The sequence below is a fragment of the Rana temporaria genome, chromosome 1 (genome assembly GCF_905171775.1).
Source record: "Rana temporaria chromosome 1, aRanTem1.1, whole genome shotgun sequence".
NCBI classification, from domain to species: domain Eukaryota; kingdom Metazoa; phylum Chordata; class Amphibia; order Anura; family Ranidae; genus Rana; species Rana temporaria.
In genome coordinates this window covers 409,936,220-409,961,685 of record NC_053489.1, presented here as the reverse complement: position 1 = coordinate 409,961,685, position 25,466 = coordinate 409,936,220, and the positions used below count along the sequence as shown (strand labels likewise).

General features: G+C 42.7%; 1 protein-coding gene across 1 annotated transcript in view; it reads right to left on the bottom strand.

Moving 5' to 3' along the window:
- Positions 1–25,466, bottom strand: part of DNAH6 (dynein axonemal heavy chain 6) — a 386,479-nt gene that overhangs the window by 42,778 nt on the left and 318,235 nt on the right. Inside the window, exons 64-66 of the mRNA XM_040324272.1 lie at positions 19,385–19,575; positions 16,979–17,139; positions 13,477–13,565 (exon numbers count right to left, since the gene is read on the bottom strand). Coding sequence (XP_040180206.1) covers positions 13,477–13,565; positions 16,979–17,139; positions 19,385–19,575 — 441 coding nt within the window. The remainder of the gene's footprint in view (positions 1–13,476; positions 13,566–16,978; positions 17,140–19,384; positions 19,576–25,466) is intronic.

Here is a 25,466-nt window from a genome sequence, read left to right as displayed (position 1 = left end):
AAGCTACCTGGCCTCAGTTACCTGGACACTGCTCGAGGAGTTAACCCTATCGTTTGCAAGCTTCCGCATGGCCTACAAGAAAAGTGGATCCAAGTTGGGTCATCATACAAACGGGAAAACAAGGTTTCCTTTCCCCCGTTCTCCTACTTCTGCAATTTCGTCAGGAACATTGCTGACACCAAGAACGATCCTAGTTTTGCATTCAGCGAGTTCAATACTCCCCCACCTAAAGGTGATAACCTACATACTAGCTACAGAAACCGCAGAGGTCCCGTGTCTGTTAGGAAGACAGACATTATTCCCACTCCCGCCTCAAACAAGAGCGGCAAGATCGAAAACCCAAACCGATTATGTCCCATCCACAAGAAGCCTCATCCCCTCAAAAAATGTATCGGTTTCAGAAAGAAGCCCCTACAAGAACGAAAGGAACTCCTAAAGACTTTTGGGGTATGTTATAGATGCTGTGCTTCCACCGATCACTTTGCCAAGGAATGTAAAACTCCTATCAAGTGCATAGAGTGCGGTTCCGAGGACCATGTGCAAGCACTCCATCCCCTTGAGTCCAATCCTTCACAACATGCAGACCTTCCTCCTGGACAGAACCACAGCGGGAAGAGTACAGATCACGTACCTAATTCCACCATGGCATTTTCTTCGTGCACTGAAGTCTGTGGGGAAGACCACTGTGACAAATCTTGCGCTAAAATATGCCTAGTGAATATTCATCACAAGGATCAGCCAGAAAAGACTTTAAGGGTGTATGCTATCTTAGACGATCAAAGCAATCGATCGCTTGCACGATCCGAACTGTTCGATCTATTTTGCACAAAAGGAGAGGTTCACCCTTACACCTTAGGCACTTGTAGTGGAACTACAGAGGTTTTTGGAAGAAGGGCTCATGGATTTATTGTGTCCTCCCTAGAAAATAACCTACAATTACCCTTACCTACACTTGTAGAGTGTAACCAGATACCAGCCAACAAAGAAGAAATACCTACACCAGAAGTTGCCTTCTACCACCCTCATCTAAGGTCAATAGCCAGTGAAATCCCACCACTTGACAAAGATGCTAAAATCCTTCTTCTGCTGGGAAGAGATATTCTAAGGATCCACAAGGTACACAGGCAGGTCAGCGGACCTCCAGAGGCCCCATTCGCCCAGTACCTGGACTTAGGCTGGGTCATCATAGGCAACGTCTGTATAGGCAAAATGAAAAGGCCTACTAACATTTCTTCATTCAAGACAAATGTATTGCCAAATGGTCGTAATACTCACTTTGAGCCATGCCCACATCACTACTGGGTAAAGGAGAAGGTAACTAGCTGCAAGTTGCAACATTGCAACACAAACCTTTCCCGCACCTACGATGACAGCTTTGGTTCTACAGTTTTCAATGTAAGCAGTGAAGTCGACAAGTTGGCTCCTTCGGCAGAAGACAAAGAATTCCTTAAAGTAATGGACAATGAGTTCTTTCAGGAAGATTCCAATAGCTGGGTAGCACCCCTACCCTTTCGCCTCCCGAGAGAGAAGCTACCAAACAATCTACATCAAGCAGTCAAAAGATTCTCCTCCTTAAAGCGTACCTTAAGCAGGAAGCCAGAGATGGAAAGACATTTTGTGGACTTCATACAGAATATCTTTGACAGGGGTCATGCCGAACCCGCACCCCCATTGAAAGAAGGAGAAGAATGCTGGTACCTCCCTTCCTTCGGTGTGTATCACCCACGAAAGCCAGACCAAATCAGAGTTGTCTTTGACTCCAGTGCCCAACATGAAGGCTTCTCACTTAACGACATGCTCCTCACTGGGCCCAACTTGAACAACAACCTCATTGGAGTCCTAATTCGCTTTCGTCAAGAACCTGTAGCGGTGATGGCCGACATTCAACAAATGTTCCACTGCTTCATCGTCAAGGAAGATAACAGGAATTACCTCAGGTTTCTATGGCACAAGGACAACGACATCAACAAAGAGGTAATTGATTACCGAATGAGGGTACATGTCTTTGGGAACAGCCCTTCCCCAGCTGTAGCAATCTATGGACTAAAAAAGACAGCTCAGCTTGGAGAAGCTGAGTATGGATCCGATGCTCGTCAATTTGTTGAAAGGAACTTTTACGTAGATGACGGGCTCAAATCCTTTCCTACTGCTAAAGAAGCAATTAATCTTCTTACCAGAACAAAGGAGATGCTAGCTGTAGCAAACTTGAGACTTCACAAAATTATATCTAACAGCCAAGAGCTAATGAATGCATTTCACCCTGAGGACTATGCTGCCAGTGTGAAAGACCTTGACCTTGGGTCAGACACACCCCCTATGCAGAGAAGTCTAGGTCTGCTGTGGAACATCAAAGTAGACACATTCACCTTCCAGGTGTCAACCTGTGACAAACCCTTCACCAAGAGAGGAGTCTTGTCCGTAGTGAACAGCATCTACGACCCACTGGGATTTATAGCCCCAGTCACCATCCAAGGTAAGATGTTATTAAGACAGCTTACTACTGATAACATAGATTGGGACACTCCGTTACCTATTGAGAAACAACAAAGATGGGAGAAATGGAGAGGTTCTCTGAAGACATTAGAACAGCTCCAAATTCCACGTTGCTATGCCCCAGTCTCCATCTCAGCCGCTGTCCAGAGGGAAATCCATATTTTCTCTGATGCATCAGTTGAAGCTATAGCTGCAGTGGCCTATTTGAAGACCTCAGGAGTTAATGGAGACATACACTGCAACTTTGTTCTAGGCAAGACAAAGCTAACACCAAAACCCGCACATACCATACCCAGACTTGAACTTTGTGCAGCTGTGCTAGCAGTGGAAATAGCTGAAGTCATAAAGAGTGAAATGGACATTAACATTGATTCCTTCACATTTTACACAGACAGCAAGATAGTGCTTGGTTACATTTACAACCAAACTAAACAATTTTACGTGTACGTCAGCAATAGAGTAGAACGTATCAGAAGGTTCTCCTTGCCAAAGCAATGGCATCATATTCCCACTGACCTTAATCCTGCCGATTGTGGGACAAGAGCTATATCTCCAGTAGCTCTCCTCGACTGCTTGTGGCTGTCGCCTCCAAGATTTCTTTCTGAAAACTCCTACTCAATTTCCACGGACACTACCTATGAACTGGTACATCCTGACGATGATAAAGAAATCAGGTCTATGTACACCACACTGTGTACCTCTGCGAGTTCAGAACAAAAACTAAAGTCGCATCGTTTTGAACGTTTCTCAACCTGGTCATCAGCTGTTAGGGCTGTTGCTTATTTGATACACATTGCCCATTGTTTTAAAAGGAGCTCAACTTCAGAATGTCATGGCTGGCATATCTGTACCAACCTCCCTACTGCAACGGAAATTGAGCAGGCGGAAAGGGTTATCATTCGCTGTGTACAACAAGAAGTGTACATGGAAGAGTTGCACAGATTCAAAGGTGGAATACCTCTATCAAAGGGTAGTTCACTATTTAATCTGAACCCTGTAGTCGATGACAATCAGTTGCTACGAGTTGGAGGTCGAATAGAGAAATCTGACCTGTGCAGCAAGGAACAAAACCCCGTCATCATACCAGGTCAGCACCACATTGCCACTCTTCTAATACGGCACCATCACGAACTAATACAACACCAAGGCCGACAATTTACAGAAGGCGCTATCAGGTCAGCTGGCTTGTGGATTGTTGGAATGAAGAGATGTGTTTCTTCCCTGCTTTTTAAATGTGTCAAGTGTCGCAAGTTAAGAGGTAGACACCAACTACAACAAATGGCAAGCCTGCCATTTGATCGCCTAAGTACAGATCCACCCTTCACCTACGTTGGAGTTGATGTATTTGGTCCGTGGACTGTGGTAACTCGTAGGACTCGCGGTGGAGCAGCCAATAGCAAGAGGTGGGCTGTGTTGTTTACCTGTCTCAGCGTACGAGCTGTACATATCGAGGTGATCGAGTCAATGGATTCGTCTTGTTTCATCAACGCTTTACGAAGATTCTTCTCCATCCGAGGACCTGTCAAACAGCTAAGATCCGACTGTGGTACCAACTTCGTTGGAGCCTGTAAAGAACTTCAACTAGACAATTTCTTAGCAAACAATGGATGTACTTGGCTGTTTAATTCACCACATTCTTCGCATATGGGAGGATCCTGGGAGCGAATGATTGGAATCGCTCGAAGAATTCTCGATTCCATGTTGCAGGACCACAAGTCTTCACTATTGACTCATGAGACTTTGAGTACCTTTCTCTCAGAAGTATCCGCCATCATTAATGCAAGGCCTCTAGTACCAGTATCTTCCGATCCTGATGCTCCAATGATCCTTACCCCAGCCACACTCCTTACTCAGAAGGTTGGAACTACCGTGATATCTTCTGCCGAGATTGACCCGAAGGATATCTATAGGCGTCAATGGAAACGGGTGCAACACCTAGCCAATGTGTTTTGGCACCGCTGGAGAAAGGAGTACCTGCATACCCTTCAAAGCCGTTCCAAATGGCAAACACCCAAGCCTAACCTCAAAGTAGGAGACCTTGTTCTTCTGAAAGATAGAGAAGTCTGTCGCAATGAGTGGCCTATGGGTCTTGTAACAAGCGTAATGCCCAGCGATGACGGAAAGGTTCGAAAGGTTGAAATTAAGATAACTAAAGGAGGTTCTGCTCGGACTTTCTCACGACCAATCACAGAATTGGTGCTTCTTCTCCCAAGTGAGTGACTTAGGCAGGAGTACCGGCTATACCTGCTATGGCGGGGAGAATATCACTATCACTATTGGCTGTGCTACTGTTGAAGTCCCACGATTATAAACGATAGACTACAGGACTCAAGCCATCTGTTTTTTGGACGTCATGTTTCATTGTTCATTTACTGCATATCTTCTTGTGTTTGCGGGTATCTCGTATCTATGGTTTACACACCAGTTTTACCTTTAACGTTTCTTCCCCTACAGGTTCAAGTTGGACTTATCTTTATATATGTAATAGACTTTGAAATCTAAAGATTTCAGGCGGGGAGTGTCATGTTACATGATATTATTTTATTATGTACTGTCTCTTTAATGTCTATCTAGTTTGTCTCTTGTGGCATTCCGTAGTTTCCATGCTGCTCAGTCTCCTCCCCCTCTTTTCTGTATCAGTCATTTTAATGCTGTAATTCATGTGACCTGTATGTTTCTTCTACCTGCATGGAAGAATCGTTCTTTTACCTGTTGTAACTTGCATTCTACGGATCATACGACGAATAAACATCGCCAGATCTTCTTTCATGTGAGTTGTGACTGAGTAAGCTATCTGGAAAGGTGATTTGGGATGGATAATCTCTTCAGGGCAATGAGCTCCATGTGCTACTGAAAACCACATTCATAGCCTTTGCAGCCGATTCAGAATAGACCTAACTATACAGCCTGGTAATGTTCCTGGCCCCCAGCTTGTATTTGGGTCGTAAAGGAGCCCATATCCTGTGATTGAACAATGAAAGAGCAACAACATAGATATGAGATCATGCCCCTGCTTTCTTCACCACTTAGCACGTTCTGCGGTAGCACATGAATTTCAGTAGAACATATTCTCTAGAGCACAGGTGTCAAACACAAGGCCCGCGGCCCGAATCTGGCCCTCCAAGCCATTTCATGTGGCCCTTGTACCTCTCCTGCAGCTGCAGGAGAGCTCCAGCCCTATAATCACCATGTAAAAAAAAAAATAGGTGATCCATATAGTGAACTTGGAGTAAAGTTATTCACTTTCAGGTCATTACCGAGGACAAGGGAGCACTGTTTATGTCTGGAGGAAAAGAGATTTAACCTCCACATATGAAAAGATTTCTTCAAAGTAAAAGCTGTGAAAATGTGAAATAGACATCCTCAAGAACTACAACATTGTAGTTCTTGGCAAATCAGTAGAAAAAAAAAAAAAAACGGGTGCATTCCTAAATGCATAAAATATAACTATGTCTGTAAGCCATGTCCTCCATAACGTACATTCATATATTGTTTAAACTGTTTGTTTTACCTATGACCAATAAGTAAATTGTGGATGTATTACTGGATACAATTTAAATAAAGCTTCAGTAAAATATATATATATATATATATATATATATATATATATATATATATATATATATATATATATATATATATAACTATGTCAAAATAAGAAACGGTTGCACCTCATGTGGGCTCCAAGTAAAGTTTATTGGAATTTGAAAATATCCAAAATGACACCAGCAGTGGTCAATCAGCATCGCTTCTGCTCTACTTCTCATCGCTCATTGGAGTGCTGAGCCGTGGAGGGGCGGGGAGTGGCCGTCTCAGTGGCTTGCTGAGACTGCCATCAATCAAGGCAGCTGGCGGTTCCAGACTTGGAAGTCGGGATGATGCGCTGCTTTGACTGATGGCAGTCTCAGCAAGCCACTGAGACGGCCACTCCCCGTCCCTCCACGGCTCAGCACTCCAATGAGCGCTGAGAAGTAGAGCAGAAGCGATGCTGATTGATCACTGCTGGTGTCCTCTGGTGTCATTGCGGGTGTTCATCCGCTGACACCCGCAATCTCATAGGGATCAATGTATGTCCCTTTTTCATCTGTAAACGGATGGATGAAAAAGCGGACATACGGTCTGCCCATGTGAAAGAGCCCTTACAGTGATCGTGTGCCGCCCTGCCGTCTCCCACACTTACAAATTTGCTTTATTTGTGCTGTAAAGCAGCACTTGCCTGTTTCTCCCCACCCCCTGCATGTGTGCAGATGTGCCACATGTCTCAAGTTCCATTAGAGCCCTGTGTCACATATGCGCATGCACTGGTTGCATCTGATCACATGTGAAACCTTTCACTGTCTTTGTGTATGCACATTCAATCACCTCCATAGCATGTGAGCATATCTGGGAATGTGTCATAGAAGTAATGCTAAACAGAGTGGACTAAAGTTCTGCTTTAAATGGAATCCACGAGATGCTCCATTTTCCTCTTACAATCCAAAAATGTGTAGGAAACTTGATTTCCTGGTAAACCTGGCCCTAGTCTAATTCTCTGTCAGGTGCTATAGAATATGTTGGTGCTATAGTAGTTGAACATTTTTTTTTGTAAATAATAATCTCCCTGAAGTCACAAAGCACCCAAGCAGACTCGGGATTTAACTGTGTTGACCACAAAGGTGATATATAGTGAAATAAGACGATCGGTTCGTCTGATGAAAACAGTCCGATGAAACCGATCGTGTGTGGGCCCATCGTTTTTTTTCCCATCGGTGAAAAAATGTAGGACCTGTTTTAAAATTATTTGATGGTTAAAAAAACGATAGAAAAAAACAATCATCTGTGGGGAAATCCATCGGTTAAAAATCCATGCATGTTCAGAATCAAGTCGACGCATGCTCAGAAGCATTGAACTTCATTTTTCTCTGCACGTCGTTGTGTTTTTACGTCACCGCGTTCTGACACGATCGGATTTTTAACTGATGGTGTGTAGGCAGGACGGATGAAAGTCAGCTTCATCGGATATCTGATGAAAAAATCCATCAGTCCGTTTTCATCGGATGAACCGATCGTGTGTACAGGGCATAAGGTTACACATTTCTAATAAGTCATATAGATTTGATCCACAACATAGAATCATGCTAAAAAAAGAGGCCAATCAGTCATTTAAAATTTTTAGCAAATCGGATTTATTTGCTTCAATATAACTAATAACCACGTAGGGAATTTGAACCTGCACATTTCCTTGGGAGGCAAGATGCAATCACGCTAAAAGTGATTTCCAAAACAGCACTCTACAGAGACAAAGATGTAATCACATCTCAAAGCTGAAGCGTTTACAGCGGAAAGGATTATTATGATGTTTGCTTTCTCTGATGAAAGGGTCTTTAGCTGAGCCGCAGATAAAGTTCAGTGCCGCACAGCCACATTATGCAGATGCGTAAGACATGACAAACCTTTCAGAAATCACTCTTGCACAAGCATTTCTGTACACATGCTTTAAATTTAGATCATTTTTTTTCTGTAGGCTTAAAAGCCTTAGTGTTACTGACAGCAAGCGTGTTGCGCCAGTAACCAGATTCAACGCTGACAAATTCAGATGCGAGGTGTCACTAAATGTCACATATGTATTCTTTTCTTTAACGTAATGATTACATACATGGCTGTTGTTACAGACTGTTCAGTCCTATTCAAGAGCGAATACGCTATGGACTGGAAATTGTACTCCCCTTGGGGGCAATGAAGGAAGAAGACTTGCATACAGCATGGAATAAAAATAGGAAATGTAGAAAAGCTTAAACAGTTTGTTTCACTTCGAGGCCATCATTGCAAGTGCAATTAACATTTGTGCTGCTTAAGCAAACTTATACTATGGCGATTTAAAGGATAAGCTACACTGTTCTGTAGCATATACTGAAAGCAAACACGAACAAGAATAGAAAATATATGATTGAGTCTTCTGGTTCTATATTTCACGGCATGCTTTGTTGTTTCTGTTGTTTGATTTGTGCATTTTTGAATGTGATTGGTTTCAGTACCTGAATTTCCCTGGCTTTTAAGTCCTCTATACAGTAGCACATGGAGAAAGAAGACTAGGACGGGGAAAGGCAGCATAAGGAGCTTGTAATTCAGTCTGCTGCAGTACTAATCTGCTAACAGGAAACATGCTGACAGGAGAAAAGAGAAGAGTGACTGCATGATGAGCACATTGGTCCTCTGCGCTCTCTATTGTTGAATGAGGCCTCGTACACACAACTGAGAAACTCGACGGGCGAAACACATCGTTTTGCTCGTCGAGTTCCTTGTGAAGCCGTCGAGAAACTCGACAAGCCAATATTCTCCATTCCCGTCAAGGAAATAGAGAACATGCTTTCTTTTTGGCTCGTCGAGTTTCTCGACGAAAATGTACACACAACCGGTTTCCTCGTCAAAAAAATATCTCCCAGCAATTTTCTTGCTGGTTTTTGCCGAGAAACTCGGTCGTGTGTACGAGGCCTTACAGGCTGGGACAGGAAGTTGAGGTAGCTGTACTATTTTACCCAGGAAATCTAGGTCGCGCAGCTGGCTGTTCTATGTAGTAGGACTAATCAGCACTTGGCAATTTTCGTATTGTCTGAAGTTGCTTTACCGGTAAAACAAATTTTTCACAGAACTGTGTTAAAGGAGTTGTAAAGGTAGAAGGTTTTTTTTATCTTAATGTGTTCTATTCTAAAACCTTCGGTGTGTAGCAGACCCCCTAGCACCCCCTAATTACCTAGCTGAACTCCTTATCTCTCCAGCAATGTCCACACCCCTCCTGATTGGCTGAGACAGATCAGCATCGTCTCCCGTGGCTGTCAATCAAAGTCAGTCAGCCAATCAGGGGAGAGAGGGGATGGGGCCAGGTCGGGGCTCCCTGTCTGAATGGATACACGGAGCTCTGACTCAGCTTGAGTGCCCCCTGTAGCAAGCTGCTGGCTGAGCGGGTACTCAAGAGGGGTTAGGAGCAGCAAAGAGGGACCCGAGAAGAGGAGGATCCAGGCTGCTCTGTGCTAAACCAACTGTACAGAGGAGATAAGTATAACATGTTTGTTTTTGTTTATTTGTTTTTTAAACAAGCCTTTACAATCACTTTAAAGCGGGGTTCCACCCGCAATTTTTTTTTTTAAAGTCAGCAGCTACAAACACTGTAGCTGCTGACTTTTAATAAGGACACTTACCTGTCCTAGGCGTCTGTGATGTCGGCCTCCCAAGGCTGATTCCTCGATCATTGCAGGTCCCGGCGCCGCCATGCTCACTAAGGGAAACAGGCAGTGGAGCCTTGCGACTTCACTGCCCGTTTCCTACTACAAATGCGTGAGTCTCGCGGCGCTGTATGAATGGGCGGCTGCTCTCTGGGATACACACAGTTCCCAGAAGGCAGCGCGCACCATTCCCCAGAAGACAACGTGAGGATGAAGACCAGCCACGGACTAGGAAGAGGCAGATTAGGAAGATCCACATAGCAACTGCAATTTCTGGTAAGTAAAAAAAAAAAATTCAATTTTTTTGTAGAATTTTGGTGAATTTTTTTTTTTTTTAAGGGTGGACCTCCACTTTAAGTACATATGCAGTAACAAAAAAAGTGTAGCGAAATTGTATAAGTCACCTCAGAAATCACTTCAAGGTAAATGTAGCAAAAAAAACCCCTCATAATATACAGTATGTTCTTTGAAAATTAAACTTTCACTTTAACATAGTTTTTTTTTCCTGGTAAGGATGCAAGTATCAAATGATAATATGCATATTCACACTGTGTAAAGTATACATATACATAGGTGTGGGTTGTTACAAAGTTCAGTGCTTTTAGAACACAATGGGGGTTATTTACGAAAGGCAAATCCACTTTGCACTACAAGTGCAAACTACAAATGCAAAGTGCACTTGAAATTGCAGTGAAAGTGCACTTGGAAGTGCAGTCGCTGTAATTATGAGGGGTAGATATTAAATGAGGGGAAGCTCTGCTGATTTTATCATGTTTTACCAATAGGGGGCGGGGATTGGGCGGTCCGCCCCCCCCCCCCCATTGGCCCCGGAACAATGCTCCCTGCATAGTCTAAAGTTGAGGAAAAAAAAGTGATTGGAGGAGGAGAGCGGTCACATGACCATCTGTGTAAAAACAGAGGAGAGCAGTCATGTGACCAGGTCAGTGAAAAAAAACAGAGCTATTGAGGTATATGGAAGCTTCGTTTTGTAATGGGAGTGACACAGGAGCAGTGTGGAAGGGGCTGACAGTGATTTTGTTTTTTACCTAACTGTAGAGAATGCTGGCAGCACTGTCCCAGGAGACTGGGGGTCTTCTGGGAGTGCAGGGGGGCTGTGTACTGAATGGGAGGGATGTATAATGGATGGGGGATGTATAATGGATGGGGGATGTATAATGGATGGGGGGCTGTGTACTGGGGAGGGGAGCTGTATAATGATTGGGGGATGTATAATGGATGGGGGGCTGTGTACTGGATGGGGGGGATGTATAATGGATGGGGGGATGAGTACTGGATAGGGGGATATGTACTGCATGGGGGAATGTATAATGGACGGGAGCTGTATAATGGATGGGGGGTGTGTACTGGATGGGGGGGCGTATAATGAATAGGGGGGGGGGCTGTGTACTGTAAAGAAGGATGTGAAATTTGTTTTTCCTTAAACTCCCCTCTTAAAATTGAGGTGCGTGTTTTACACCTGTGCGTGTTATACGCCGATAAATACAGTAATTTATTCTGGCCATTGAAATGCATTAATTCTCAAGCACTAAACGGGCCTAGCGTTTAGGGGCGTTTATTGCTTTTACCAGCTTTTAGTAGCTTTAAGCGTTTTATCTGCCAGTCTTTTTTTTTTTAACTGCCTCTAAAAGCCTTTGCCCCTAAACGCTGCTAAAAGTCGATATGTGCATGGACACATAGGGGAGTTAAGAGGCAGGGAAAAAACACCAGAGCAGCTTTAAAAACATCCACTGTGCATGATGCCTTATGCCCTGTACACACGATCGGCTCGTCTGATGAAAACGGACCGATGGACCGTTTTCATCGAAGGAACCGATCGTGTGTGGGCGCCATCGTTTTTTTTTCCATCCGTGAAAAAAAATAGAACCCGTTTTAAATTTTTCTTATGGTTAAAAAAATGATAGAAAAAAATGATCGTCTGTGGGGAAATCCATCGGTCAAAAATCCATGCATGCTTAGAATCAAGTCGACGCATGCTCGGAAGCATTGGACTTCATTTTTCTTAGCACGTTGTTGTGTTTTACGTCACCGAGTTGGACAGGATCGGATTTTTAATCGATGGTGTGTAGGCACGACTGATGAAAGTCAGCTTCATCGGATATCTGATGAAAAAAATCGGTCCATTTTCATCAGACGAACCGATCGTTTGTACAGGGCATTAGGGTTCATATGGGCAGTCAATGTGGTAAAAGCAGGTTGGCCCAACCGCCCACCACAGAAATGTAGCTGCTCAGGGCTGTAACCCTACCATGGTTATGGCATAAATTAAATGCTATGTAATCTCATGCAATGCAGAATGCACTGATATCCTAGGACTTTAATTGCTTTAGGACTACATAACGCCATAACACAGGGGAAAGGTATTCTTTTAGTTAACTGTACTGAGATACAACAATACCTGGGGAAAATGGCTGGATTTTAAGAAATCGAGGAAGTATATGGAAATATGTGATATAGGGGAATGAGAATACAAGGGAACATTAATGCTCTGAGCATGCAGAGAATCGACTAGTTGGGGAGGATTAGGAAGAGAAGAGAAGGGAGTTTATAAGGGAGGGAAGAGGGGGTGGGTATGGTTTTTTTTATGGGGGGGGTTTGGGAAAGGGGGGGTGGTTAAGATTTTAAGACTGTAGTTTGTACTTTTCGCACAAAGTTGATAATGTGTTTAATGATGTATTTTTCTTGAAAAACAATAAAATTATTGAATACAACTGTACTGGGTTGATAATACTGATTGCAATAACACTGCAGATTTTGGGCAGAATCAACTATTATTTCCCACTTTTTCAAAAACACAAAAGGAAGCAAATTAGAAACATTAACTGTTAGGGTTTACATTAGACATGTGCATTCGTTTTCGTCCCAATGCATTTTCGTCCGAATTTCAGGTATTATCGTTTTCGTTTTAACAAACGATAACGAAAGCACAAAAAACGAAAAACGAAAGATCCGACATAAACAAATGCTTTATTTTCGTTTTCGTTGCGGTCGAATGTGCCTAACCTTAACTCTATTAGTCCAATATTATTCTACATAAAGAGAAAAGATTTGACATAGAGAGAAAAGATTCGACATTATAGAGACATGAAGAAGGGTCGACATAGAGAGAAAAGATTCGACATAGAGAGAAAAGATTCGACATAGAGAGACATGAAGTTTCGACATAGAGAGACATGAAGAGTCGAATTTTTTTTTTTTTTTTTTTAAAGATTCTGTCGAATCTTCTTTTTTTTTTTTTTTTTTTTAGAACATTCGACAGAGACCATGAGCCTTCAATGACAGATTCGACATAGAGAGACATGAAGATTAGACATAGAGAGGCATGAAGATTCGACCTAGAGAGACATGAAGAGTCGAAATCCTTTTTTTTTTTTTTTTTTAAGATTCTGTCGAAAAACTAAATAAATAAAAATGAGTTTCGGGAGTAACTAAATAAATGTATTTTTCGGACGAAAACGAAATTACAAAACAAAATATTTCAGTGTGCACATGTCTAGTTTACATACTCGTTAAGATGGTTAAGTTATGCTGATTAAATGAAAGATAAAAATTGTAGACAAATATAATCTATAAATAACTTTGTGGATACCATAATTCATTTAGAAGAAATGGAACAGATACATCGGCTATGACAATGCACGCTAGTTGCAAGTTTGCTATGCACAATGCTTATTTCCTACAGTTTTTTTTTACTGATTATATCAGTTTTAATGCATGTGATATTCAACATGTGGTCTGCTTGTTCGAACACTGTACATAATCTCACCTTGACAGAGTTCTGGAGCACAGTGACAGGGAAAGTTCTGCTTGGCATTGAGCTCAAAAATAATCTGAAATTCTCATTGATGGAAACGTCTGTAATATAAAGCAGTTAGATTATAAAACACAGCAGAGCCTCATTAAAGGTATAAAATCAGTCACCTTGATCTACACAAACTGGCTATTAAAAGATGGAAATGAAAGGACTTTAAGCTGAGCATTTTCCCATGCTGCTTAACAAAATGATAATGACAGAAGAAGTCACTAATCTTTAATTAGCTGTTGGGTTCTAGGTCAATATCATTTTTTCCCCATGACAAGCAGGAGTTCAAGGGCTGTGTCACGTGGCCTTTTCCAGGGAATATAAAATTAGATTGATTTCCTTGAGCACTGAAGGACCAGGCAAGTGTCATTTCAATATTATTCAGTGAGCTTATATGGAAAACTGTCAAATCGGTGATCTCATTCCAAGAATGAAGCCAACTAGAAGGCCAGTGAAATATGGCCCTGAATGATACAGGACTGAGGCCTTGTACACACGACCGTTTTACTCGACAGAATCCATCAAGAAACTTGGTGGCAGAGCTTTTTTGCAGAGGAAAACGGTTGTGTGTATGTCTTTCATGGAGAAAACTGTAGAGGAACTCGATGAGAAAAAAAGAGAACAAGTTCTCTTTTTCCTCTTCGGGAGTCTCAATTTCCTTGTCGTGTTCCTCGTCGGGCTGGTTTTCGACGAGAAACACGTTTGTGTGTATGCTTAGAAACCCGCACATGCTCAGAAGGGTGGCGCCAGTGGAATCAAACTTCCCCTTTATAGTACCGTCGTACGTGTTTTACGTCACTGCGTTTGAGAACGACGAGATTTTGTCTTGACAGTGTGTACGCAAAGAAAGCTTGTCAAGTTTCTCGACAAGCCTAACAAGGAACTCGTCGAGGAAAATGATGTTTCATTTACGACGAGTTCCTCGGTTGTGTGTAAGAGGCCTGAGGGTGTTAAAATGATTAGACCTGAAATCTCACACGGTTACAGCATATAAACAGTACTTTAGTACCTTAAAACTATTTTGTGAAATAAAAAAAGTACAGTAAATATTTTGCCATCTACAACCATCTGTTCATCTGGCATCATGATCTGGGATTTACTTTTAAAATAATCTGTTGTAGATTAAAGTAGAAAATAGCTAAATAAATACAGAGATAATGTTATTGTGGTCCTCACAGTCCTGTAAGCCATCATCAAATAATAGCTATTATGTAAGAACGGAGAGCAAAAGCTCAATATACTTTCCAGACAAGAAAGCCCCGGTGCTCTAACTCACTTCAGATCACTGTTCTTGCAGAAGCAACACAAATGGAAGCAACAAGATGTTTCATGGTACTTTATTATGGTACTAATTTAAACACGTGTATCTGATTTCTTGATCTTCTGTATCATTTGTTATTGCTACTGCACCACATTTACTATCATGACTTTTGCTTGGATAACTATAGGAACTAGCTAATCAAAGTTTCTAGGGCCATATTTGTAGTTTTTGCAGTCTTGTGCCACCGCCTTTGACTAAGGCCAACCAAGGCTGAAACGTTTTTTGAAGCAAAATGATATGAAAAAAAAGCAAGATCGGAGGAGATTGTGTGTGCCGCTATTCTTGTATTAATACTCACACATCTGAGGAGGCGTGTGCATAATATTGAAAAAGTGCATGGGTGAAAGTGGAGGTGGAGCAGTGTTTTTCCATTGACTGCTTAGCCTTAGTATCATACAAACATGATCAGATGTCGGCACATTTAAAACACCAAAGCTGAGGGTAGAAAGTCTGATATGCCTCGTACACACGACCAGTTTTTCCAATGAGAAAACTGCCATTTTTTAGATTGGTCGGGAAAACCGGTTGTGTGCATGCTCCATTGCAGTTTTCCAGACAAGAAAACTGCCTGAAAAAAAATTAGAATCTGCTCTATTTTTTTTCGTCGTGTTTCACGTCAGTCTTTTTCTCGTCGCAAAAAACGCTTGTGTGTATGCTTTTCCGAGGGGAAAAAAATGCACATGCTCAGAATCAAGTATGAGATGGGAGCGCTCATTCTGGTAAAACTAGCGTTCGTAATGGAGATAGCACATTCATCACGCTGTAACAGACTGAAAAGCACATAGACTGAAAAGCGCGAATCGTCTCTCACCAAACTTTTACTAAATGAGGATCAGCCAAAGCAGCCCAAAGGGTGGTGCCATTTGAATGGAACGTCCCCTTTATAGTGCCATCATACGTGTTGGACGTCACCGTGCTTTGGTCGAGCGTTTTTTTTGACTGAAGGTGTGTATGCAAGGCAGGCTTGAGAGGAATCACGTCGGGAAAAATGTTGGGTTTTGGCATGTCAGGAAAACCAGTCATGTGTACAGGGCAATAGAGATATGTTGCCTACTCTTTAGTACAATTAGGCCCCGTACACACGACCGAACATGTCCGCTGAAAATGGTCCGCGGGCTCTTTTCAGCGGACAAGTTCGGTCGTGTGTAGGGCCTAGCGTACCATTTTCCAGCGGACATTTGTCCAGCAGACCGTTTCCCAGCGGACAAAAATTTCTTAGCATGCCAAGAGACTGTCCGCTGGAAACCTGTCCGTCGGACACGTTCGGTCGTCTGTACAGTCTTACCGTCCGAGCGGCCGCCATCCCTCGCATGCGTCGAATCACTTTGACGCATGTGTGGAAGCATTAAACTTCCAGGGCCGCGCACGTCGCCGCGTCACCGTCGCCGCGACGGCGCGGCCTCGTCACCGCGTATCGTGTACGCACGGATTTCTGTATGATGGTGTGTACAGCCATCATACAGAAATCTCCGGGCGGACATGTCCGCTGAAAACGGTCCGGCGGACCGTTTTCATCGGACATGTTTGTCCGTGTGTACGAGGCCTTAGAATGGGCAACTAGAACTGTATGGAAAACTATTTAATTGGCACTGACTCAGAGTTAATAAACTTCAAGTACACAGTGTGGTATTCCAACACAAAAGGGACAGGAACAATGCGGACCCAGCTTTATTATTCTGACAGATAAGAGAGCAGTCTGGAACCATTTATTGGAAATGAGAATGTGTTACTGACAAGCTTGCAGTCCTAGCATTCTAAACTGGCCTATACTGGAGATGCATAATTCAGCCTCAAAGTTCTCCCTTCGACATCTATCGATGATAGTCGTGGACAAAATGCACTGCTGTAAGTTTTTGTTTCAGCACCATGGAAAGCAGTCAGCAGATTCACCTGCAGCGTAAAATCTATTTTTTGCAGCTACTGTACAGCGGTTCACTAGCTGCTTTTGCATAGTCTAAAAAGGGTGAATGTGACCACAGAATGTCAGGAAAATGCCATAGAATCTCACTTGATTGAATGTCAGTTATAGTTTCATTGGGTGAATAATGCTTCATAAATAGAATCCCTATAATAAATTGCAAATTTCCTTGTTCTTTATAGCATTCTATATAAAAGGAAACATTTTAATTTTTTTACTGCACGTACTTGGTTCTGTAAAACTTTTTATAAGTTCCTCCATAGGCAACATCCACGATACAGCCAGATGGCAGTTCTGTAGGAATATCCAGTTCCCGCTCTTCATGCCATCTTTTATCATTCCTTCTGCAATTGGACCCTGGCCTTGTCCTAGAGATATTGACTGTACCCTGTAAGAGTTAAATTGCTTAAAATAACAGAATTTGTAACACTATATAATTTTGCATTACTGTTTGACTACGAGGGCTCTTGCACACGGGCACCAAAAGCAACATGTTTTTAGGCATTCAGGCATTCTTTTTTACTGATCCAAATGCAGCCCATTGCTTTCAGTGGACCTATACACACACACAAGCACATAAATATCAGTAAACTAGCGCCGCTTTTAGATCAGTTAAAAAAAAAAAAATACAACAATCTCCATTACTGGTCAGTATTTTATGCATGTACAGTGGGTATAGAAAAGAACCACCACCTTTAAAATAATCACATTTTGTTGCTTTGCAACACCAACATGCAAAAAAAGAAAAAAAACTGAGTTTAAAAAAGGATCACCCCTTTTTCATAAATTCCTGCTTCAGAGTTGCTGTAGGCCTCTTGGTGGCCTATCTGACCAGTTTCCTCCTGGTTCTTTCATCCAGTTTGGAGAGACATCCTGATCCAGGAAGGGTTGGTTTTGTACCAAACACCTTCAACTTCCTAATAGACTTGACACTGTGCTTCTAGGCATAGATAATGCCTTTGATTTTTTTTGTATCCATCTCCTGACTTGTGCCTGTCCACAACTTTATCCATGAGATCTTTTCGCAGTGCCTTGCCAGCCATAGTTGATTGTTTGCTTCAGTTGCACTACCAGGGACTGAAATGCTCCAGGAAAGCTCTTGTGATGCTGAGCTAATCAATGACCACAGCTGATCACAGTTTTAAATCAAATGGCTTTGTGTGCCATTGAGAAGGTGATTAACCACACCTCATTGAATTTACAAGTTGATTTTAGGAGGGGGTGATCCTTTTTCTGTTTTTGCCGGGGGGGGGGGGTTCTGACAATGTTGGTGTTATAGCTTTCACTTGAATGTCATAAGGTAAATACAGCTGGGTAAAACAAAAACTGTAAGGCCTCGTACACACGACCGGTTTCCTCGGCAGAATCCATCAAGAAACTTGGTGCGAGAGCTTTTTTGCAGAGGAAACCGGTCGTGTGTACATTTTTCATCGAGGAAACTGTCGAAAGCAACTCGACGAGCAAAAAAGAGAGCAAGTTCTCTTTTTCCTCGACAAGAGTGTCAATTTGCTCGTCGAGTTCCTCGTCGGGCTGTTTTTCGACGAGAAACTCGAGCATGTGTATGCTAAGGAACCCGCGCTTGCTCAGAATAAAGTATGAGACGGGAGTAAAAGTTGCATTTGTAATGGAGATAACACATTTTTCAAGCTGTAACTGACTGTAAAATGCAAATCGTCTCTTACCAAACTTTTACTTAACACGCAAACTCATGAGATTAGCAAAAGCAGCCCTAAGAGTTGTGCAAGTGGAATCAAACTTCCCCTGCAGTTGTATGTGTTGTAGTTCACCGCGTTTAAGAACGAGGAGATTTTGTCTTAACAAGGAACTCGACGAGGAAAACGATGTGTTTCGCCCGACGAGTTCCTCGGTCGTGTGTAGGAGGCCTATGTCTTTATTTCAGGCTGCAAAGCAACAAATTAGGATTATTTTGATGATTCTTTTCTATATCCACTGTATACTAGATAGTACATTTTTTACGCAAGTAAACATGTATGCGCGTATATACATATGTAAACGCGCATGCTATAAAAACCATACTTTTAGGTAAGAATTTTTTAGGAAGATCTGACAAGTATTGTGGGCAAGGATAAAGAGAGATTAAAACTCATCCATGTAAAATGTTGGTATTACACCAGAAAAATTAGAAACATGTCACATCAAGTATTTTCTTTCTTTTTTGTTGTTTTTTCTTGTTAATGGTTTAATTCAAAACTCTCAATGTTCAGGGTATTTAATAGCATATAGAAGTTATTTTTTTTTTTTTGTTATTGACAATGGTATTACGTTACAAATCCCTCATGGCAAACTATTTTTGTTAAAAGAATATAAATGAAGAACAGATATTTAACACAAACCTAGGGAAGAGGTTTGGTAACCCCACGGTAAAAGGATGGAAAAATAGGTGGGGGAGGGAGGAGAGTTTAAGTCTATTTTTCAAAATAAAATCACTAGCAATAATACAAAGGATTGTGTTTTTGAGTTAGATCACTGGCTAAAGGCTTCTTTGACTTAATTGAGTAATATCTTTGGTCCAGGCAGTTAGCGTTTGTAAAATTGATTTCCAATACTCAGGGAGAGTGGTAGCAAGAGAGGATGAATGCACATGACTATGACACTTAATAGATTTTTCTTACCTTTCCAAATATCCCTTTTCTTTCGCAAATCTTTGAAATGCTCCCATTGGGTCTGATCCAGTACTTAGTATAAAAACTAAAGGTGTGGAGGGTGACATGTCTTGGTAGAGGGTAGCAAGGTCGACAGGTGGGTTCTCAATGAACTTCTTTCCAAGATTAAGAATCACAAACTCTGTGATTGCAAAAACAACCTAAAAAATACATATTTAATTCTTTATTCTTAAAATGAAAAACAATCATTTGAAAATATTCATTAAGTGCATCTCAGTTAGACTTTTCAGTAAAAAGTATAGACATCTGTTAAAACTAAATTATTATCTTCAGTATTTATTTTTTCAGTACAGTTACTGCAAAAACAGGGTGTGACAAAAAAGGACACCTTTGGGCAGAATGTGTATTTACATTAAAAAAGCAAAGAAAATTATATGTCACTTTATTGTGACAGATAATGTTCTTTAGCATGAAACATACATTCCACATTAATAATTATGCTACCAAAATTAGTGTGAGCTGTAAGTTGCCTCCAGCATTGCTCCGGTTTCTTCTTCCCGGAAACTGACATTTTTCTGAAGCCCAGAGCCCCGAGCAGCAATAAATCATAAAGCGTAAGTAAACCCATTGATTTAACAATTTCAAAAAACCTTTACATTCCTGGTATGCCTGGATTGCTAAATGCCACATTTGCTTGTGTCCTCAACCAAACTGTCAAATCATCAGATTGCTGGTGTCATAACTGATCACATGTGCAGCACCATGGCAGTTGCAGATCAAACAGAAGCAGCCACCTTGGCTGTAAAGAATAGCCGGGTTTAATTCTGTTGTAACGTGGATCAGCTTCTATAATTCAGCAGTGCCCAAAAATGGAGAGCAACTGAGCATGTGCAGAGCAGGGTGAGACAGTGTATTACTGGATTTTAAACAGTTTAGGCACTTATTTTTAATGTTTTACATAGCTATATCTGCAAAAGGGGCCAATCTGAAGTGATCTAGAAGGACTTAATTTTCTGACTAAAGTTCAACTTTAAAGAGGAGTTCCACCCAAAATTGAAACTTTCGCTCATCAGATTCCTCCCCCCTCCAGGGCCACGATTGTCAACTTTCGGAGGGGAGGGGGGACAGGATACCTGTCTTTGACAGGTATCCTTTGCCACTTCCGGGAATCCAGGCTGCGGCCCGTGACGTCAATGCGGGGCTTCCTCCTCCCTCCCCCGGCTGCCGTGCCATTAGGAGAAAGGAGCGGGCCTCGCACATGCGCAGTAGGCAGAGGTGTATTTAGGTTTTGTGCTGCCCTAGGCCTGACTAAACTCATGCACCCCCTAATTTAAATACGACCCACCCTTCCTGTCAAGGACACACCCCTTCCTATTTAAGACCCGCCCTGTCTTTTTTTTTGCTGTACATACCGTATTATTGCTATTTTCCACCCGACTTCTAGGTACTCACTCCCGCGGGAGTAGGCGTTCCTATGCAGAGGCGCAGTGTCATGTGGGACTTCGCCCAGATGATTGACGTTCTTGAGAAAAACTTCCCCCCGGCGGATAAGGCGCGTCACGAGTTTCCGAAAGTAGCCTAACTGCGAGTCAGCTCTATACAGTGCACGCGCAGTCAGCTCTACACGGCTTCTAGTCAGTGCGCAGGCGTCGTATAGACCTGACTCACAGTTCGGCTACTTTCGGAAACTCATGACGCGCCTTTTCCGCCGGGGGGAAGTTTTTCTCAAGAACGTCAATCACATGACAATGCACCTCTGCATAGGAACGCGGGAGTGAGTACCCGGGAAGCCGGGTGGAAAATAGCAATAATACAGTATGTACAGCAAAAAAAAACAGCATACTGTAAATGTTGGAAGTATGCAGAATGTAATGTTATATACATGTTTTTAGGGTGAACCTCCGCTTTAAATAAAAAAAAAAAGTTAATAAACGGGGGTTGGGGGGGACACTCATACTCAAGCTGAGAATCACTGGTTCAATAAAACAATTAAATAAAATAAAAAATCTTAATAAGCGGGGGCGGGGGGGAGTCGGTCGTTAGACATCATACATCATGCTGGATTCACATTTAAAAAAAGTTAATAAACGGGCCGGGGGGGGGGGGGGGGGGGCTTGGTTAGACATCTTGCTGGATTCACATTTAAAAAAAAATTAATAAGTGAGTGCTGCTGCTGCTGAACTTTATTTTCCTCCATGCCACGGTCCACTATCGTTCTTCTCCCCTCTCTCTCTTGCTCCTCCTCCCGTCCCGACCAGATGCTACGATGCCGCGCGGAGGCTGGGAGGCGGAGCATCCACCAGCTAAGCAATGTGCACGCCGTGCACCAGATCTATGGGGGCGGCACTGGCAGTCGCTCCCCACAGTATGCGGCGTGACGGACCTGACGGTGACACACAGAAAGGCAGCCAGCCGCGGGAGGCGGCAGCTCCGCAGCAATCTCAGTAGGTGGCTGCCTCTGAATTGGGAAGATGTTTGGGGGGGTTTTCGTGCGGGGGGGGGCCGTGAAACGCCGCCCCCTGCAAAGTGCCTCCCTAGGCCTAGGCCTTGTCGGCCTAGGCCAAGATACATCTCTGGCAGTAGGGTTCCCAGCGTGAAGCCGAAAGGCTACACTGCCGGGTCCTCTTCCTAGCAATGGTGGCGGCAGCACCCGACAGCTGATGGAAACATCAGCTGCGGGTGCCGACATTGCTGGACTCCAGGACAGGTTATTGTCCATTTATTAAAAGCCAGCAGCTGCAGTATGTGTAGCTGCTGGTTTTATTTTTTGGGGGTGGAACACGGCTTTAAGGAGAAACTCAGCATTAAACTGAGGCCTATTTGCATACTTACTGACAATGGAACATAATATTCCAGAACTACAGCATTTTCAGTAACACTACATGACTTTATGTGGAAAACATTTCTCACTATAACACCCCTCTAACTGTAAGAGCCAGTTCACACAGGGGCAACACGACTCTTTGCGAGGTGACCTGGACGCGAACTGAGCGCGCACCACAGCGCGACTTGGGGCGACTTACAAGGCGACTTCAAGTCGCCTCCAGGACAGGCGACTTTCCAGTGGCCAATCAAAAAACAAAGGGAGGGGTTTGCCTAAAAAACAATTTTCTCTTCCTGTATTGTTGCTTCAGTTAAGATGGGGATCCAATTTGGAGGCGACTTCCATTGAAATCAATGGGTACAAGTCACCTAGAAGTCAGATTGAAGTAGTTCAGGAACCTTTTCTGAAGTCGGATTGACTTCAGTAGTGTACATTAAGACTGCTCCATCCACTTCCATTTATTTTCTGAACCGCACGACTTGGGGCGACTTCAAGTCCGATCCCAAGTTGCCCCTGTGTGAACTGGCTCTAACAGTCATTGTTATGGCAGCATTTAAACATTAGTATTTGCCTCAGGCTACCTATACCCCTTGAAAGATCAAAGCAGGATACCAAAGAAGCAAAGGAGTGTAATATATAAGGGGTAAAATATTTGATTTGTGAAGATTCCCACCCATTCACTTCCTTGGGTTCTATGGCATGTATTCACTATGCCCTGTGAGTAGGCACAGATGTGTCACACATTTCATAGAGCCTGCTTTCTGTGCTACAGAGGTGCTGAGAGGAGGAGTTTCAGGAGGCAGGTGAGTACAGGAATCACTGCTTGCATGCAGCAAGGTACCATGGGATATATAGTCCATAGGTTTGAAAGTGAACAGCACAGAAGCTGCAAAGCATGCAGGTAATCCAGAAAGTTGTGGAAAGAGATGGCCAGCAGACAGACAAGTTGTCAAATATAAGTATTATGCGCATTGTTATTACAGAAAATGAAAGTGATTTAGCTGCTCTTTGATTACTACATTATGGCCTATAATTGTATTGGAGGAAGCATTGGCTCTTTGACATTTATTTGACATTGTTTATGCTTTTGTATACCATACAAAACTTTGCACCAAAAAGTATTGGAAAAGAAAAAGAAAGTGTATGCTGTGATCATAGAACTCCTTTAACCACCTCCCGCCCGGCCTATAGCCGATTTACGTCCGGGAAGTGGTTCTGAAATCCTGACAGGACGTTCCAGAACGTCCTGCAGGATTTCATGCCGCGCGCGCCCGTGGGGGCGCGCAGCGCGGCGATCGGTGATGCAGGGTGTCAGTCTGACACCCTGCATCTCCGATCTCGGTAAAGAGCCTCCGGCGGAGACTCTTTACCACGTGATCAGCCGTGTCCAATGACGGCTGATCAAGATGTAAACAGGAAGAGCCGTTGATGGCTCTTCCTCACTCGCGTCTGACAGACGCGAGTAGAGGAGAGCCGATCGGCGGCTCTCCTGACAGGGGGGGTTCGCGCTGATTGTTTATCAGCGCAGCCCCCCCTCGGATCGCCACACTGGACCACCAGGGATGCCCACCCTGGACCACCAGGGTGGGCAAAAAAATAAAAAAGCCTGCAAAAAAAATAAAAGTCTGAAAAAAAATAAAAAAAGCATTCAAAAAAATAAAAAAAGATGCCAATCAGTGCCCACAAATGGGCACTGACTGGCAACCTGGGAAAATCAGTGCTGCCCCACAGTGTCCATCAGTGCCACCCCAGTGTCCATCAGTGCCACCCCATAGTGTCCATCAGTGCCACCCCACAGTGCCTATCCATGCCCAGTGCCCACCTATCAGTGCCCATCTGTGCCACCCATAAGTATCCATCAGTGCCACCCATAAGTGCCGCCCATGAGTGCCCATCTGTGCCGCCTATGAGTGCCCAGTGCCGCCTATGTGTGCCCATCAGTGCCGCCTATGTGTGCCCATCAGTGCCGCCTATGTGTGCCCATCAGTGCCGCCTATGAGTGCCCATCAGTGCTGCATACCAGCGCCGCTAATCAGTGCCACCTCATCTGTGCCCGTTAGTACTACCTCATCGATGTCCATCAGTGCCATCTCATCGGTGCCCATCAGTGTCGCCATATCAGTGCCCGTAATTGAAAGAGAAATACTTATTTACAAAAAAATTAACAGAAAAAAATAAAAACGTAATTTTTTTTCGAAATTTTCAGTCTTTTTTTTAGTTGTTGCGCAAAAAAAAAAAAAATCGCAGAGGTGATCAAATACCACCAAAAGAAAGCTCTATTTGTGGGGAAAAAAGGACGCCAATTTTGTTTGGGTACAGTGTAGCATGACCGCGCAATTGCCATTCAAAGTGCGACAGTGCTGAATGCTGAAAATTGGCTTGGGCGGGAAGGTGCGTAAGTGCCTGGTATGGAAGTGGTTAAAGTTAAATTAGAATGGAAAGGCACACATGACTTTATATTGCAACCTGCAGGTAGTAGCAGCTTTAAAGTTGCTATTTTAAGGTTAACTCCTATAGTGTAAGTTTCATTATTTTTCTAAGATACAATTTCTTTAAGAAGTACACTTTTGTTTACTTTTATAAAAAATGCTTTATAAAAAAATAAACATATTTCTTTTTTTAGAAAGCTATCAGTATGCAAATATTTTGCATCATTCTCAATGTAAGATTTATTACAAGGTAAAAATTTAAAATGCTAAAACATGTTTTCCTTTATTTGTCTAAATAAATGAACACTGGCAATTCCTAATCCAAGCAATAATAATTAACTGGTATTTAAAGAAGGCATTGTTGAGCATACAAAAAAGAACAAGAATAGAATTAATTTAAATTGTACCGGAATCTGCAAACACTTTCTTTTCAGTTTAGAAAGAAGATTAGTTTCCTAATACTGCATGGACAACACTGCATACAATATATAAAAAGGCAGCCTTACAGAGATAGAATTAAATTCTCCAGAGGATTGCTCAAGATTAGGTCATTCATAAGAATTGTGCATGCCCCTTAATGGGTGTCTTGCAGATAATTGAAAACAAAAATTCTCCATAACACTTTCCAGCTAGTCAGCAAAAAAAGTCTATTTAGACAATGTCAACACTTTAGGCTGAAAACAGAACTTTTTATTGCATGCATTTGAAAATAATAATAGTAATAATAATGAAGGCTTATTGCTGCGTCAAGGCACCTCAGTAAAATGTTGTCCCTAAGGCCTCGTACACACGACCGTTTTCCTCGACAGAATCCATCAAGAAACTTGGTGGCAGAGCT